The sequence below is a fragment of the Falco naumanni genome, chromosome 4 (genome assembly GCF_017639655.2).
Source record: "Falco naumanni isolate bFalNau1 chromosome 4, bFalNau1.pat, whole genome shotgun sequence".
In the NCBI taxonomy this organism is placed as follows: domain Eukaryota; kingdom Metazoa; phylum Chordata; class Aves; order Falconiformes; family Falconidae; genus Falco; species Falco naumanni.
The window spans coordinates 79,897,484-79,915,915 of NC_054057.1; the positions used below are offsets into that span (position 1 = coordinate 79,897,484).

The window sequence follows — 18,432 nt, forward strand, 5'->3', positions numbered from 1 at the left end:
TTCCTTCGCGTAGCAGGGCACTAAGCAGTGTACCAGCCGAACTCTAGCCACAACAAGCAGGCAAAGTAGGTGTTAACACATTTCATTGTGAATGTTTATTTGAATCCTTTCATCTCTGTCTTTGAAGGTGCACCATTTACTCTCTAAAGAAGTTTAAGATGTAAAGTACCACAGAGGCCATGATTGGCAAGCTTTAAAAGCCATGCAGTATGGCTAAGGAGAAAGTTGCCAGCTAATGTAATACTTTATAATCGTTGCTGGGCCTTTGGTCACTGTCACAATAAGACAAGTGCTTAAGTACTTTATTACATTGGGATCTGCAAATGGAATTTGCACATTTGAAAAATTACAGATCTCTTGCTGTGATAATAAGCAAACTGGTCTTGCTTGAAAGAACGTAGTCGTCTTTGCGTTAAAATAAGCTCAGACATTTCTGCCTGCTAGAAAGTGTTTCATGTGGCTTGCCTGTGCTTGGGAGATTTGTCAGGTGACTAGATGAGCTCAGATATCAGCTCTCCTGGACTGCCTAGACAATGTACTGGCATTAGTTTTTCATGATGCTGTTGCTATTTAACAGATAACCTGTTTCTAGAAAAAAAACCTTCCCCTCCAAACCTGGGTACTGTTTGTATGTAAGTCACGAAGCCATCATGCGACCAGCCTTGTGTTGCATCAGGCTTCTTTGCCTTGAATGCATTTGTTGCAGAAGTAGGTGAACTTGTTTCTGAAATAAAATTTAGAAGTATGATTTAATGAAATAGGAACATTCTCTGGCTTCTTTAGCCACAAGAGATTGGGTTTCTCTTTGAATGAAATGGGATTTCTTGACTTCTGTTTCCCCATCTGTGTGTGCTCCCTTTTTATACGCAATGGAACAGACTGACAGGGTTTGTATTTTTGCATCTGCAAATCAAGTCTGCAAACCCTCTTTCTAGCCCCCACAATTTATTTGTTTTTGCAATGTGCAAGTCCCAGGACCTTGGGGGGAAAAAAAAGATATTATTCTCCCTTTAAGCTCCACAGTGTCAGTTCTGTAGCCTTAGTCAGTACTTAAGCCTGTGTCAAATGCCCTGAGTGGGAGGGTGGGAGCGGAAGAGAAGCCATTAGAACCCGAGAGACTTGGTGCTCGTCTAACAGAAATAACACAAGGAGCCACAAGGAAGCCCACTGAGGAACTCCTTCGCTGTGGTGCTGACCGGCTGTGAGCTGGGCAGACGTGTGGTCAGAATACCAAAGCCCCGTTCTGAGCTCTGACATTTCATTATTGTAGAATGTTGTTTCTTAAAAGGCTTCGTTCGGATCCGGCGGCTGCTTTCGCACTCCAGCACGTTCCTGCTGCTCCCTTCAGCCTGTGTTTGCCCCTTGGTTCCTTGTCCTCAGCCTCCCCGCAACCTTTCCTAAGCTGGCTTCTGCTCAATCCCCATCTTCTCCCCGCCCCTGGCCCGGTTTCTTGCTGCCATTGCCCTGTTTGTCCTCCTGTGGCCTCTCAACCTCTTGTGTTTGCCGTCTTCATTTAAGCTGGATGGTCTTCAGGGCGGGGATAACCCGCTGCTCTGGGTTCGTGCTCTCACCCGTGCACTGGAGAGGAGACTTCCCTTACTGATCCCATTGATGGTCCCAGAGCCAGAGGGTGGTTCCCGAGACCTTACAGACTTTCCCTTTCTCCCCAGGACTGCTGCGTGAGCTACGGGGGCATGTGGTATCTTAAGGGGACGGTGCAGTCTTGACAGTGGTGGTAGCGGCTCCCAGTGATCTCTAGGACAAAAGAGAAAACCTGCAGCGGGCGGCAGCGGCAGAGCCACGCCGCAGCCGTGGGAGCGTGGGGCAGGCTCTGACCTACTTTGGGGCACGTGGGCGTTGCAGACAGTCCTTGCCATCCCACCACACTCACACACGTTTGCATGGCCGCCTGGGCGCAAGAGCAACTAGGAGGACAACGTGGGACCCTGTCTGCAGCTTGATTAATCGGGGATTTCTAATGTATTTCCATTCTCGTTCTGTTTCGTTATAAAAAATAAAACCATATACTGACACAGACGTGATGGAAAATCATGGTCTAATACTTTATTTTGTAAGTAAAGCCAATAAATTAAATTTGTTTACAAACATCCCGGGTTTTGTTAAATACCTAGATGCTCGCACTTTAGTCTGAGCATTGCTACAGCCCTGTTTATGAAGGGAAGATAAGCCGTGGTCATGGACGTGTTGGGCCAGGGAGGGGGGACAATCCAGTCTCTGCCCTTCGTACTGCATAGCCATGGGGCTCACCCTCGTCTGTGAGATATTTGGAAGAAGACCCGCGCTTGAAACTGATGTGGAATCACTGCTGGATTTCTTTGGGCGGCACGGGGTGTGTTGAGGCATTTCTCGCATTGCTGTATGCAAACACAGCGAGGTAAGTAACTGAATGCGCAGTCCAGAAGGCATCCAGCTGTAGTTATCACACAGCAACAATGTAAAGCTTCTATTTTGTGTAAATTTTTTAATAAAATTTTATCTTGAAGGTCCGTTTTACTGCACTTTGTATTTGTCCAAGAAGAAACGGAGGCTGCACCCGCTGCTTTTATAGCCTCAAGGCTTACGGAGGAAGGAAAGGCCGGAACATTACAGCAGAGGTTAGAGGCAGCTGGTAAACGCTTTACATCGTGCAGCTTGTGTGATGGGGCGGCCGGGGGAGCTGCCAGGCTGCATGAGGTGCAGCAACAGGCCTTTTCCCTGCAGCCCAGCTGCGTGTGCGGCAAGGGCCGGGGGATGTGGTTACCTTACTGGTCCTGGTCCTTGCTGTGATTTCCGTCACATGAGAAGCTCAAGGGGATTCTGTTCATTTCATCTACTTATGCTCAGAAAAGGCCAAGGGGTTGTGGACTAAAATAAGCAGATTAAGGTAGTTAATCCAGGTAAGATCGACTAAGAATATTGTTACCATACTTACAGCATTTCACATTTCTGTGGAAAAGGCCTATTTTTAAACTGCTAAAACTACCTTAATTAATACACTAGTGTAGTTTATTGACTACATCGACATAATTGGGAGGTACTTTCGGTTCAGGCAGCTTTTGCTGCCTTTGTCTTGGCCTGCTGCATGCAGGGAGGGTGGACGCTTACCTGGTACAGCCCTGTTGTAGCGCTACCTACAGCTGCACCTAGAAAGCTGCTCTGGGAAGGCCACAGCACGAGAGAAGTTAGGGAAGAGCCCAGCCTTGGAGTTCTTTATTGCACAGTACGTACAGTTGAGCGTTATAGCACAGCCAGAGCTCAGCAATGGCACAGGTAGTAGCCAAGGGGAAGTTACATTACAGAAGAATCAAGTAGTTCTGTGGAAATCTGAGAATATTTTTGATATTTTTAAAGCACAAAAATTATATATATGAAAGTGCTCTAAGTTAGCCAACAGTAACAAACCACTGAAGATCACAGATTTAACCAAAAATTCTGAATTGCTTTTCCATGTCTCCTGGTCCAGCAGGTGTGGATTCTCTTAAAGTAGTGAGAAACAGTAGTAGTAAACCATTTGTGACTAACCGTGTCATGCTTTTCTCATTTAAGGTTACTGCTTCCCAGTACCTGACCTCCAGGTACCGAGACTCCAAGTGTCGGGGAAGCAGCAACGCTACAGTTACCCTGACGGCAGAACAGCAGCTTTTCTGCCTTTCCCCTCCTCCCCGCTCCATTATGAAGAGCACAGGCAACCACCGCAAGTGAGGAGAAACGACTTAGTTCCCTCTGGATTTCTATCTTAGACAGGCATTTTCCATGTAGCATTAACTTTCAAATACAAACGTAATGGGAAAAAGGGCAAGACTAGATAACACAGGCGCCATCTGCACCACATTTCCTGATCAGCACAGATGGGCGTGATTGCTAGTTACACACATAGCTTGACTGGATTATTTATTTACTTAGAAAAATACAAGATTCAGATTCCCATTTTTAAATAATTTTCATAATGCAATATGTGTTTTAGAGAAACTCCCACGATACGAAGTCTTAATGCCGCAAATGGAGGACAGCTATGCACAAGCTTCCCCAGGCACAACGTAAGGCAGACGGAACTGCAACAGGAGCAGGGGAACTAAAGCTGAGAAACTGCCAACACTCTGTGTCAACTGTTTGGTATATCGCAGCAGCGCGGGCAGGGAGGCGATTCCCCCAGAGCTGCTGGCCAAATTAAGCTGAGACCCTTTATAAAGATAAGGATGTCACCTTTCATTGTGCCTCCGCCGCCTAATCTCTCAGCCTTTGTTTTATTCACACTTTGAAGCAGTTTTAAAGAACATACTTCATGTTCTTTGTTTTTCAGAGTTTGAATACAATTTATTATTATTAAGGAGTGGAGAAGGAGAGGAAGAGCAGGAACACAGTCCCGTTTTCAGTCAGGTGTGTCCTGGCAGTGTTGTGTCCATCCTCCCACTCCCAGGCAGCATGGAACAGGGCCACAGAGGCTGACACTGGAAGCAACAGACGGAACAACACAAGGTTTTACCTTCCTGTCTCCTTCAAGGACCTGGAGTTTGTGGTACATAAGATTAAAAGCTATTCCACTACATCAGTGCTACTACTAAAGTTAAATACCTAAACTGCAACTTTCTATCTTACCAAATACACATAAAAACGGACTTTGCAGACATTCCACCAAAGAACAGTAGATCCCAAATAACATCATCAATTCACAGTATCTTGCCTTAAGACAAAGTGCCCTACATAAGAAACCATACCTAAAAAGCCACGCAAACTTTACATCAAATCCTTTCTTAGTAGGAAGACAGTTCTACTAACCTGGGGGAGAGCTTAGTGCATGTGAGAACATGGTATTAGCTTAAACCAAGCACAGTGCAGGCTGCTAGGCCAGCTCTCCGCCTCCCTGCCACCACAAGTGCAGCTAGACCGCTAATGTAATACTCAAGAAGGAAGGAACGGCTGCCTGTGATGCTTGTCAGGGGCTTTGTTCTTGTTCATCTTCTACATAGATGTAGTTACAGGGCTAGGTCATCGCTGCGAACCAAAGGAAAGCTTTATTCTCGTCCCTTGTGAGAAATACAGTACAGATTGCTTACCTCTGGTATTTTTGAAGTGGGCTAAGGAAACTAGTGTCAGTTACTGCTCTGGCCAGAGATTAAGTGTAGGACAAAGTAGTAGTGTAGTATTAAACTATGATGTTTGTTTGCCTTACAACCACTAGTTTGTGTGACGGTGCTAAAACATTAAATCTATTGCTACATAGGTACAGGGAGACTAACTGCTAACTAACGAGCTTGTTAACTACAGGTCTACAAGCCAATTTCAAAACATTCATTTTGAGTGCTCAAGAAATACATTGGTGTAAAGGGGCCCTCTGACATTTGTATAAAGTTTTTCCCCTTCTAGACTAACAGATTAGCCATTCAAAGAAAATGTGTCATCATTGTGTCCAGCATTAGGGTTGAGAGGAGAGGGACTTGTACTTAGCTCTGTGTTCATCTATTTCTTCCTTTGTTTTTCTGATACAGCTAAAAATTTCCTGGAAGAGTGCTTTATATTCAGGAAGAGCATTTGTGGGAGAGTCACTTAGCTCCAGATTTGTGAATTCTTGATTGCTAGCTGAAAGATCATACTGGGTATTCCCCACATTTAGGTCTTTGGAATACTGCGTCAGTGTTTGTACGGCCTTGTGTTTAAAAGAATCTTCATCCATTTGACACTTCTTCAAAAGTTCCTCATACTTCACTTTCAGAGCATTATACTGAGCATCGACTTCATTAAGCACAGAGATTCCTCGCTGCTTCACAGCTTCAGCTCTCCTAATACATGTTTCTTCATGGCCCCTTAGGATGTCTCCCCCTGCAGCACTGCTTAAGAAAGTTTCGCTGTTGCTCCGTTTCAGTGCCTTCTTCTCAAGCTCAGATACAGTCAGAAATCCATCATCTGCCGGGCTCTGACCAAGTTCCCTTTCCAAAGACTCCTTGAATGAAATGAAGAAGGATTCTGGCACCAATTTCTCTGCGTTATGGAATGTGTTTTCAGACTGAAGAATCTGTCGCATTTCAGCTACCTCCACTTCTAACTCCTCTGCACGAGCCCGATACGAGTCGCTATCAACAAGCCTCTGTTCAAGGTCACAGTTTTCCTTTACCATAAGACTATATTCCTCCTCCATTGTTACCCTCTTCTCTTTTTCTAGATTAAGCTGGGCTTGCAGAACTGTAACTGCCTTTTTTAAGTTCTCATTTTCTTCTTCTAGAGGACTTAGCTGACTATCCATCGAAGCAATCTTTTCTGCAAACACATGATCATAAACAAAATACCTGCAGAAACAAAATAAGTATTATCAGATATAGGAAGCACAGCTGATAACACCTCCTCATTTTCCTGACCTGGGCAACTAATGACAGAATTAATCTGTGTGCTACCATACCTCCAAGTATACATAGCAGTCATTCGCCTAAGCTATCAGTCCATTTAATAATTAGAACAGAGTTTGTAAATACTTATATGCCATCAAAGCAAGCCTCCAGGCTTAAGCAGAATGGCAGCTCATTAAAAGTTTCAAGTTACAGACGAGGTTATTGAATAACTAGACCTACAATTTAAGTTTAAATAAACATTCCCTCCATGTATCATCCAATACTTTCCTACACTCAAGATTTTTTCTGCAGCACTCCACTTTTGTAACTTTTGTCACTATTGATTGTGGAAACAAGCTGCAGTACTGACTAGGCAGTTCTGTAGGCTGGTATTGCCACAAGCCTTTGGCAGTCTGAAGGAACCCACTTATCTTTTGATTTGTCAAAAAAAATAACTTCTCTTTGGATGCATGAATTTATTCTACAGTCCTACTTCCATGTAGTGCTGAAACCCAGACACAAAAGCATGTTCTGCCTATCTGAGGAGGTGCTTCACTTACAAAATTATCTTCTAGGATTGAAGCTAGTCTGAGCTTTTACCGCAGGCGATTGCCCTGATGGCCATACTAATGCAGTTCAGCTGGGTAAAACTGCTCTAAATTACAGAAGCAGCCCACGGCTCCAGGCACCATTTTACCAGCTTAAGCGTCGTTTTAACCAACTTCAGTTCAGGAAAGCTATTGCAGAAATCCTACCTTCCTTGAAAAGAAGCTACCCACAGACATCCAAGGAAAAGGTAAGTTACAGAAAATAGGCTGCATTTAGGATGTTTGTCTTTCAGGTTATCTGTGTGTGGGCTTTTATCTGACTGAGAACAGCGGGGTGCAAATTCCTGTAAGCTTTCTAGGCTACAATTTAATATGGTTGGAAACGCTGGGAGAGAAGCTTTCAAGACAGAAAGTGAAACCTGCTGCTCCTCTAGCACGAAGACTGCTGCGGTCTAGAAGCATGCCAGAAGCTGTGGCAACACCACACAGTGCAGAACTGCAGATGCTTTGCTAGTTGTGAACATTAGATATCTTTCTGCTAGTTTGTTTGACATCTATGCCTTAGTTTTTAAAGCTTTGCTTGAAATAATTTCAGGATGCTCTTTGCTATGCAAGGAAAGTGTCTTACTGGCGAAGGTCATACAGCTCCTTCAAACATGAGAAACTGTGCATTGATCTCGGCTGGTCAGAACTCTCATGGCTTATCCGGCCTCGTCCAGACTTTTTCAGTTCTTCTACTTGTCGTTGCAGGTCATCTATGTGTGTTTGCAGATTTTCAATAGTCTCTGTCAAGCTGAAAGGTGAAGGACTTCTGTTAAAAGCATCTGAGTGTTTAGTCAAGGACAGGAGGATTTCCCATCCCCTTATATTGTAGTTTCTCCTCCGAAGGCTGTGCTTTGGCCCCCAAAGACCTTTAAATAGAACTATCCTTTCAATTTAGCGGTATTGTAGGACACCACTAGACAAGAGGCAGCCACCCAATAGTGACACAAGCACACTTGGGCTGCTCTTTTTCATATTATCAACAGGGAGGGTGGTGGGCATCTACTGTAAGTTTGTTACCTTAGTATCTTCTGTTGTGAAGCTCTACTCTCTGCAACTAGTTTTTGATTAGTGTCTTCTAGTTCTCTTGCTGTCACATCCAGCTGTTCATAGACTTTGGCATGCTGATCATTCATCTGACGCAAGAGCTCCACTTGCTTGGTGAGGTACTGCAAGACAGTATCGCAGTTACTCATTTACACTTGAGACACAGAGGCAGAACTACTACCCCACATTTTTATTCACATTCACAGAGAAACCATAAGTTTCAGAAAAGGAGGTTCCAGTGGCTGCTTTGCTAAGTGTTCAGCTGAAAAGGTGCTGTCAGTAACTCAGTGAGCCAGCTCGTCTCTGTCGTGGAGGTCAACCCAGGCTTTTACCCAGAGGAGCTGGGCTTGCTGGTGCAGGCTGTGTGTCTGCCCTTGCTGCAGCTAAGCTTTGCCAGCAGCCGACCCTTCTGCATTGGGTTTGTCTGTACTGCAGTCACTGATGCAGCCTCACATCCAAACTTCAACAGTGCCCTTAACTATCCACCGAGTCCTTCTACAAGTCACCAACAGAAATTTTCTAAGTGTTGACCCAACAGGATTTTTTTAGCCTTAAAACTGAAATATTGGGTAGCACCATCCATAATTAAATTTATTTTCAGCTGACCTGAGTTTTTCCAGTCTGAACAAGCATTAGGTTCAGCAGAACAGAATTTAGGTTGTGATCATACTTAAGACAGCAGGGGGGCTACTATGTTTCAGGAAGGATCATCAAGTTATTGAGTTCAATCTTTAATTACTCACAGGGAACTATTCCAGTTACGGTATTCCTAAACAAAGGTCTCCTGCCTCTTTTAAAAATTAAAACTCCACATGAAGTGTTCTCATTTTAATCCTCTTTAGTTTTACAATTAACAACATAAATTGTTAAGTTTCTTGAATAATGTCAGAAAGGTTGGAATTCTCGGTCTAAGAGCAAGGAACTCTTATATTGTCCCACCCAGGATAGGACTGATCCAGTTCTAAAAATCTACACAAGAATTTGCATCAGACTTGAACCAAAAACCTAAACTTTTAAATCTGAAATAATTTCTATATAAGAACAAATTATTTCTTGATATATATTCTGTGTTTCTACATGCTACTCACTGAGAAGTAAACTTCAAGTAGGAATATCCAACAGACTTTTAGGCAGAATTACTTCTCTTTATATAGGCCTGTTACATATTCCAAACTTCTAATATTCTACTTAACCTTTTACCTCATTAAAAGATTGGTGGGTTTACATTTTAGGCAATGTAAGAACAGATAATAAGTTAATCTAGGACTAGTAACTGCTACATACAGACTTCTAGAAGATCAACACTATCGCAGTTGGCTAGATCCTTTTGTAGCCTGTGCACACATGACAGAGGATTTACACAAAAATAGTATATGGATTAGCAGCAGAATCTCAATGTGACCCATCTCTGATTAACTTTCCCTACTGGTTATTCTCAAAAGGAGCCAGAGATCTTCAGACTTTCTTCAGCAATATGAGTGTGGCTAAGCACAGAAGCCAAGGCTTTGGCGCCAGAATTAGATGTTACCACTTATTACAATGGGCTTTTGCAGAAGTTTTAGATTAATGGAAGAGGTGAAGCACTATTTTCTCCACCTTGTGTCTCCAGTAGCCTCAGTGCTGGCATCAAATTGGCTTGGTTATAACCAGGCCACCAAAACAAAGTATAGATGCGGTAATCAGTGGTTCAGAAGTTCACATTTATTCCACTTCCCCTGCAACTAAGCACCTAACATGAAGAACAGTTGAGCCTTCTGATGTTCTACCACATGATAAAAGGAAAGTGTCAGTATTTCTGAAGTCTGACTGCTGAGATCAGATTCAGACAGGAATCAAGTTGCCCTTTCCATCCAGCATTTATTACATCTACAGTGACTAGTTAGTGGCACACGTGTCAGCACAGAGGTCAGATATAATGATCCAAGGCTGTAAAACACTTAATATGTTAGCGTTTAATATATTAGATGCAATCTTAAGCATCCAAAAGCCTTTGACCCTTCCTTTCCAGTGCAGGCAAGATACTACCGTATTTCAAACTGATTTCTTGGTCAGTTCTAGACTTTGCTACCCATAAGATGTGAATTAATAGGGAAAAAAGCCACAAAAGATTTACAGTGATACACTGCACTAAAGAAAAGCTAGTAAAAAATGCAGAGCAGCTACAGCTCAAAGATCACCTTTAAGTTACAGAGGCAAGCACTTGAAAATTAGGGGGAAGGAAAAAAAAAAAATCAGGCACACAGACTGGATATGCCACTTGCACATATATCCTGTGCAGTGGGGTAGCCTGTGTTCCCACAAAAGACAGAAACACAGGTATGAAAATAACTGACTGCACTGCTTTTACTAGCTAAAAAGCACTGCACCTTGCATATGCTAACTTTATTCCCATTTGTTTCAATGAATTCCTGTAACAATCCCTTGTGCCAGCAAGCTTATACATTCAGTTCCTTCTTCTTGAGGTTCTCTCTGGGTATTTGAAGAAGGGGTTCATTTGATTTTTCCCCTTTTCTACCAGAAACTCAGATGCAAGAAAGACTACTATGAAGAAATAAATGTTTTGCGCTGCTAGTACACTTTTAAACTACACTGGGAAAATACAGATTAAGACAGGTGGTGGAACCAAGACTACAGCACGTTATTACAGCAGATACAAATATAGTCTACAGGTTCTTTGACTCAACACAGTTAAACTGGGCAAATAAAGGTGCAGGCACTACTTATATGTCAGAAGCATCACAAAAACTGTTCTCCCACCTCTCTGCCTCCTCTTGAAGGGAACTAATAGGACAACCCAAAATAAATTCCCACCCTTGTTGGCGGAGAGGAGGAAAGAGAAGAGAGGTATTAGATAAAGCCTTCAAAAAGTAGCATTGCACAAGTCTGGATTTGTTTTTTTGATTGGCTAAGGAAAGCAAGATATTGAGAGAATAAATTAGTCTGTCACTGTCTGAGGTTGTCTGAACATACGAGTACTTGACCCTGCAACACACCAGCTGTAGATCACTGCTGGAAGGACACTTCTGACCACTTCCTGGTGCTGAAGCTCTCTTCTGCAGTCAATAAACACAAACCCACCAAGACAGCTTAAGCAAATAAAGTGGCTTAAACCAAAAGGATATTACATCCTTAATGGCACTTTTCTATATGGCCTTAATGGCACTATTTCTATAAATTAACGCAATTAGCAATAATATATTTTCCATTATTTCAAGATAGCGTTAAAATGCAGCTGCTTATTAAGTAGCTACACTCAATGATCCAGGCCAGTTATCCATAGCAAAGTTATGCTGTGTTATTTCAAAAAGCATGTAGTTACTGTGTTAAACACTTCTTAAACATTGTTGTTCATACAGGTGTTGAACCTTAAGCAGAACAGTATTTGTATAGCACCTTGAAGTGTTTGTCTTCTCTAGATCTTCAGAATTTATCTTTCTATAAAAACCATTCTCAGCAATGAGTTATGTCTGCATAAGTAAATACATTTTTTTGTAATACTGTGGCACTAACATAAATATCAGCCATTCCAACCATTTTATCACAGAATGAATAGGATAACAAAGATGACATTTAGCACTTAATAGAGGAAAGAGCCAAGCATGAGGTACAAACCAGAAGTATCTTATTAAAAAACCCTGCACCCAGAAATCATGCACCACCTAACAAAAATGCTGCGTTTATGTTAACATGAATAACTTTCAAGACACCTATAGATCTATAAGTATTAAGCTTAAGATTCTTTAAGTTACCTGTTACCACTACAATGATAAATGTTTATAAGGCTTAAGCTGCAACTGTACAAAATCCACGCACCATCTGTAACTGCATAAGTACTGCTTGCACAAAGGAAATCTGATTTTGTGAAAATCTAGCATATACTAGTCACAGTCCTGTGATTTGTACCAGAACCAAACTGAAATGCTGACTACATTTCCAATATGTTATCAAAGTACTGAATATTTAATAATTTAATTATTGGAGACCACACATTGTCCTTTAATAGCTGAAAAAAATTAATTATGCTGACAAATGGTAGGTCTGCAAGAACATACGCAGTATTAAAAAAAAAAAAATCAAAAAAGAAATTGCCAAAAATGACCAGGTTTTTACACCAAGTAACACAAAGATGAGTGGCTTTGAAAGGATGGTGATGTGGGGGGGGTGTGGGGGGGTGTGTGCTCCTTCCTGGAAAATACAGAATAATATATCTGCTACATCTTTATTTAGATGTTTGGTTTTGCTGGATTTTTTTGAGGTTTTTAAGCTGAACTAGACTGTAGCCCCCTTTACCATAGCACAGTGTAGTGGAAGTGCATATCCTCAGATATTACTTAAATCTCTCCTGCACTTATCAGCACTTCAATTTCAATCCTGTAACCACTAACATTTTCATATAATTTTTAAAATTATTGATTTATTTATCATCATATAATAGCATTTTACCTGGCAAGATCAGCAAAGTTTAGCAATAAAATAACTGAAGTAACTTTTCTGTACAAGAAGAAAAATACCAGTTATTTGTGATTAAACAAGCCAAATCCAACAGGAAATTGAACAGCACAAAGGTTCCTGTAATCAGACAAACAGTTCTAAATATTATCAAGCCTATACAGGTTCTCAACGTAGCAGAAATGGTTGAAGATTGTTCAGTGGTTTTCTTTAAAGTGTCCATCAGATGACAAGGAATTCAGATCGCAACTAAGTGCTATTATGTTGCAGGCCTCGATGCTTTAACACTTGGATCACTTAAACATTTACCTCGATCTCCTGCAGTTGCTCTTGATTTGTTGCATACATTTGCTGTAAAGATTCTTCTAGTTCAGTGTTACGGTCCAGCAGTGTCTTCCCAAGCTCAGCAGCAAGGTGAAGATCTAAACAAAGAAATCATGTTTGCATGTAAGTTCAAGCCAGTAATATAACTGATTTTAAAGCGTTTCAATCAAATACATGAGGTTTTTTTAATTGTTGTTATAATTGCTTTAAGTTATTTTCAGTACCCAAATGAAAGTTAGCTTATACTTAAGTAAAACATTAATGTACCATCTATAATTCAAGTTTAAGCCAGTCCTGAAACCTAGAAGATACTCTTATATCATGAAGCTTCCTTAGTTCCTCCTTCAGTCCTTCAGCCACAGGTTAGCCACATCCAGCCATCTTCTCTTTACTTCCCACAACCTGCCTAGTACTATACCAGCATCTCTACCCAAGGTGTCTGTTAGCTACACTTCAGCATGTTTATAGCACTCATATTTTGGAAGAATAAGCATAAAAAACCCTGCCAGTGTTCTTCACCAAAGTGCTTAGGTCATTCAGGATCAAAGTGCTAAATAAAAGTTTCAGATGCTTTTTATGGTGAAACAATAATATCAAAAGATATAAAACTGATACAGAAATGTAGCTATTCTGCTTTTCAAGCTCATAAACCTAAAAGACAAGAACTGTTTTATGTGCTCCAAAACCTCATTTTATATGTCATTTGTTCTCAGGCACTTAATCTCAATTTCACTTCAGTCATCTTCAATCACCTCTGGGTGCAGTGACTGTAGTTGTTTCAAATTAGGAAGTCAGTCATCTGAACACTCAGTTTCTTTCTAGAGGGAAGCTTGATAATTCGTTCAACACCATCAGTAATGCTAGATATTCTATATAATTCTGTTTAAAGACATGTATAATTTAAAAGCTAACATAATGCAACAAAGAAATAAACCTTGGTGTTATTGCTAAAATTCTAAATACTCTGCACAGGGTATTATAGGTTAAGAATCCAACAGATTTCTAAAAATCTCAAATTTTCCACCTCCTTCCCATCACCTGGACCACGACCAGGTTGTCTCCTGCATGCATGCAATATAATCTTGTTGTTTTCACATAGAACTGTTATTACTAATGGGAGAGAGACAGAAGGAAAGTCAAGAAAAACTTAGATTCACTTCAAGAAGACTTAAATTAATATGAGACATGCATTGCATCATCAGTAGTTATAGCTAGATGAGAAAAAAAAAACATTCCATTTTCATTTGATTAAGATGCCCTTGTTTTAACATGTTATCTTAGCTCTTTCCTGCCCTTTCCCAATTATCTTATCAGCTAGTCATTGTAATAGAACACTGTTCCAGGATTGTTTTGTGCTAACCTTCAGTTTGGCAGCCTGTCCAAAGTGATTACTCCATCTACATACATCAGCCAAAGACCAGATTCAGACTTACAAGGACAAGCGAGTAGGAGCATTTGTCTATTAAGTTGTAGATGTCCAATTCTGGCAAAACAACAGCTGTGGTATTCTTTACACATTCTTTACAGCTACAGCACATTGCTTCCTACCTTAAGGTCAGATTCTTTGAATAAATGCCACAAAAATTATTTAAAACAAATCACACTGCATGGGAGTTCTTCTAAGTTTCAAAAGACGTATAGCTAGGAGCCACACGGCATTCATCTATACTTAGGAGTTTACACTCACATAACTTTTTCATTGTAACACCACTTGTTAAGAAACAGCCTGTTCTAGAACTGAGATTTAAAGTATTTGGATAAGGAAAACCTTAAGGCATCCTGCTTAAGTGTCTCCCATTTTTAAACAGACATGGTACATTCTTTACCCATGGACATCATAACTCCCAGTCAAACACCAAGCCGTTTGTTCTATCACATTACAGAATACTGTAGTCTTCAAATCCAGTGAATCCATCGTCCTGTACAAAATGGAGCGCTGATTCACAAGTTCTCATACTACACAAATCTTTAGTAGGAGCCACAACCATTACAACTATCAACAATACTGGCATCATTCAAGGCAAGGACTAAACAGTCCATTCTTTTATTTTAATAGAGTAGAATAAGAGCTTTAGAGAGGATTTAGGATTATGTTAAAGACATAATGCATAATAGAATTACTTGCTGCCATTTCTCTTCCCAAAGTGAAAGTTTGTTTTGAAGTTTAAGTACATTTAGGAATTGATAGTTTCATTCTTAAATGCTCCTTCATATACTAGATCAAGTAGCACATACCACACAGTACTTTGAATACAATGTGAATAATAGAATTCATGTAATTATACTTACACACTCATTTTGTTCATTAAAATGGCAGAAGCACAAATGAGTTACTATGGGGAGAAGCATGCTATTTTCTAATTAAGGCAATTTGTTTCTGAGGGGGAGGAGACAAGTAGAAGAGCTAGAATCGTGCAATAAAATCGTAACTCCTACCCACAGAGAAAGCAAGAACTGGAACAATTACACCTCTTCTAAAAATTAAGAATTTGCTTTGCATCCATTTGTTAAGTACCTGTAAGTCCTATAAAGAACTAATTTTAAGACTGAGATGTGCAATATGTTTTCCAGATACACAAGGAAAACAGTTAATTTCCACTTCTGTTAGAGAGTTACCGTACAATGGAAGAAGCATACTGCATTTTCTGTTGTAAATTTATGTAAAGTAACAATTAAGTTCTGCCACAGACATGTATTTTTCCTTTTCACCATGAAGATGTAAGCAGAGAGGTTTTTAATAATGCAAACTGCATACCTGCAGATCTTCAGATCTTCATTTTAGTAAATCTGATCAGCTGTACTGGTGTTACAAGCACCATCACAAATCTCTAAACCAAAACAAGACTTCAAGGATAGGTCTTCTGTGATGCTAAACAGCCCCCACTTACTAGCACTTCTCCCTAATCTTTCTGACAGTGTTACTATTATTGAGAAAAAGATAAAGAACAGTACCAAAATCCTTCTCTTCTACTTTTTCATAACCCACCTAACAAAATGGATCAGAGAATTTCCAGTCTAAAAATAAGCCTGTTCTTTGCAACAACAAAAGGTATTAGTAGTGCAAGACACATAAGTAAGCCTGGTTGAAGTTTAGGTTAACTGTAAAATTAACACACACACACACACACCCCTTAGCTTATTTCCTACTCCATGTTCAGATTGCCCTCTGTTCTGTTACGGTAACAGCAAAATATAAAAAGAACACTCATATAAAAGAATTGTTTTTCGAAGGTCAGCATACTCCAGCAAAACATGGATGTTGCAGAAGGAAGGATGGCTGTTCCCATTCTTAAAAGAATTTCATGAGCATTCTCTTTTCATGGACAGCATGCCAGAAAAGCCCACCTTCATTGTCAAGGCAAAAGCTTTTGGTACATACAAAGATTGTCAAAGTTTTTACAAAACCCTGCCCTAATTGTAAGTTTCAAAGACTGGCTGACAAAGACCACATGCTTGTTTCAGGGTGCTGCCTGATGTTTTACAACCTAGGTTTTCTCATAAAATTACTCCTCAGTTTTTAAATGTGCACTGATTTGGGTTGTGAAGTTTTAAGAGATGATCTTACTACTCTGTTTACATGTATTAGTATTGCTTAGTCTTCAGAGAAGGAAGAGTATTTTTCAGATTCTAGAAATAAACTGTAAAAAAAATCTACAACAACATTCCTGTAAGGAATTTAGTCTTTGCATTTTAACATGCCCATCACTTTATTTTCCTCTCTTCCCTTTTAGCAAGGTTATTAGTCACTTCCATTTAGACTTGTAAAGAGAGAATCCCCAGAAAAAGTTTGTTCAAATGTTGAAAGAGCCCTCAGAACACACTAACCTCTGGAATGGAATACTGTTTCTTAAAAGCTCACAGCAGAAAGCCAAATGTTGACTAAAATACGAAATCAAAGAAACATCTGTAAGGCAAGAAGTCAGTTCTTCTGCATAGTGAGGTCTCTTTGTAGGTCTTCTACCACATAAACACTGACATAGTAAAAACATTGCTAAATCATGTCTTCAAATTTTCAGCTCTCTTCCTTTCGACAGTGAACTACAGTTTCAGGACCTTAGTGATTGGTTTGTATCATAGAGCAACAAAAACATCAAGAAGGGTACCTAAATACAGCTTTCAGTTAGCTATTTTATCATCAAAGTGTACAATTAGAGACCTATTCCCGTCTCAAAAAAAGTTTCTGCTGTTAGATGCCTGATCTCAGCGTGCAAACTGCTTAGCTAGGAAGAGCTTTCGAAAGTGTCTTTCTTTATGGTTTATAATACAGTAGCACCTACCAATCCCAAGAATTAACGTACTTCAACGTAAAATCAAAAAGCATAAGGCTGGAGCAGATTTGCAGGAAGCCACTTCACAGCTTTGAGCTGGCCTTTTAAAACGAACTCAGGATTAATATCAGAAAGTACAACCAAGTAAATACCAGTTATAAATGCCACTAAGCTCTTAAGGAAATTGCACGTTCTTTCCATATCATGCCTGTAGATTTTTAGTGCAATTATACTTGGTGTATTCCTGAGACTCCTTGTGAGACAAGAATAGCATTTACCTCTTGCACATAGCGTTTGAGGACCTACTGACAGAACGACATACAGGAGCTGGATAGAATTCTGATGCACAGTGGAGTTATTCGTATATTTTAAGAAGCAAACTTAGCAAGCTTTTAATAATGGACCCGCAATTCACGGAGCACGGCTACATTTACAACTTCATCGACTGGGAAGCCCTTACAAAAGGGCTCAACAGGGCGCAATCCAGCCACCCGCCGCGGTGCTTCCAGCCCCTGCCCTGAATCCTGCGTTCCGTCCTGTCAAGGTGCAACTTCCCAGCGAGCCGCGGCCCCCCGAGGCGGAGGGGGGCCGGGCACAATCCCGCTGGGCTGCAGCAACCCCTTCCGTCAAACAAAGACGGTGCAATCTTTATCGATAAAGCGATCCCCCTGCCTACACGCCCAAGGCGGCGGGAAGCACGGCCGTGAGGGGAGCCCGGCTGCCGCAGCCGCCGGGAGGCAGCAGCCCCGCTCCCGCCGCCGCCCCGCGACCCCCGCCGCCGGCTCCAGCCCCCTCACGCCCTTCCCGCCGCCGCGCCCCGCGTCCCAACGGGCTGCGCGCTGCCCGCCGCCCGCCCGCCCGCCGCACCTTCCCTCACACGCCCGGCCCGCCGCAGCCCCCTTCCCTCACACGCCCGGCCCGCCGCTGCCCCCTTCCCTCACACGCCCGGCCCGCCGCTGCCCCGCTCTGCCCCGTCTCGGCTCACCTTGCTGCAGGTCCTGCTGGTCGTACCAGGGCTCATCCTCACGGATCTCGAACTCCTCCACCAGGCTGTCCGCCAGCATCGCGTCCCTGCCCCTCGCGGCGCGGCGGGGGGACGAGGCGACAGCGCTCACACAGCGAGTCCCCTCACGCCGAGCGACGGCGGGGCAGGGCAAGCCGGCAGCCGCTCCTCTCCTTAAAAGCCGCCTCCGGCCATTGCCGAGCGTTTCCGGAGTTTGCCGAACCTCTCCCCCTTCTGGTCGGGCTGAGCGAGGCTGCCGCCGGCAACGTGGCAAGCTACGGCCACCCGCCCACCGCCTCCCCGCGATTCAAACACAACACCCTCACCTCCCCTGAGCGGAGCCAATGGGAAGCCGCTCGCCGGATAGATCGAAAGGAATCTTCACCAATCACAAAGCTAATTCATATCAAGCCGCCAATAAGAGCGAAGAG

At 41.9% G+C, this 18,432-nt stretch overlaps 2 protein-coding genes across 3 annotated transcripts in view; one reads left to right on the plus strand and one right to left on the minus strand.

The window, feature by feature from the left end:
- POLR3E (RNA polymerase III subunit E) overlaps positions 1-2,108 on the plus strand; it is a 30,179-nt gene extending 28,071 nt beyond the window's left edge. For both annotated transcript variants that reach the window (XM_040590848.1, XM_040590849.1), the window contains exon 21: positions 1,671-2,108. In XM_040590848.1, coding sequence (XP_040446782.1) covers positions 1,671-1,727 — 57 coding nt within the window. In that variant the 3' untranslated portion in view covers positions 1,728-2,108. The remainder of the gene's footprint in view (positions 1-1,670) is intronic.
- On the minus strand, positions 2,040-18,284 carry CDR2 (cerebellar degeneration related protein 2). The gene is made up of 5 exons (XM_040590851.1): positions 17,984-18,284; positions 12,716-12,828; positions 7,931-8,079; positions 7,497-7,661; positions 2,040-6,281 (listed from the first exon to the last, which is right to left on the minus strand). Exons 1-5 carry the CDS (start codon positions 18,060-18,062, stop codon positions 5,414-5,416), a joined length of 1,374 nt encoding a protein of 457 aa, XP_040446785.1. The 5' UTR covers positions 18,063-18,284; the 3' UTR covers positions 2,040-5,413.
- Positions 18,285-18,432: the final 148 nt, after the last annotated feature.

Excerpts from the sequence above, each read along its gene's own strand:
- CDR2 (XM_040590851.1), bottom strand. The coding sequence starts at position 18,062 with ATGCTGGCGGACAGCCTGGTGGAGGAGTTCGAGATCCGTGAGGATGAG. Across the intron at positions 8,080-12,715 it reads AGCAACTGCAGGAGATCGAG|TACCTCACCAAGCAAGTGGA; the intron begins GTAAATGTTTAA and ends ACTGTCTTGCAG. Across the intron at positions 7,662-7,930 it reads TCACAACAGAAGATACTAAG|CTTGACAGAGACTATTGAAA; the intron begins GTAACAAACTTA and ends TTCACCTTTCAG.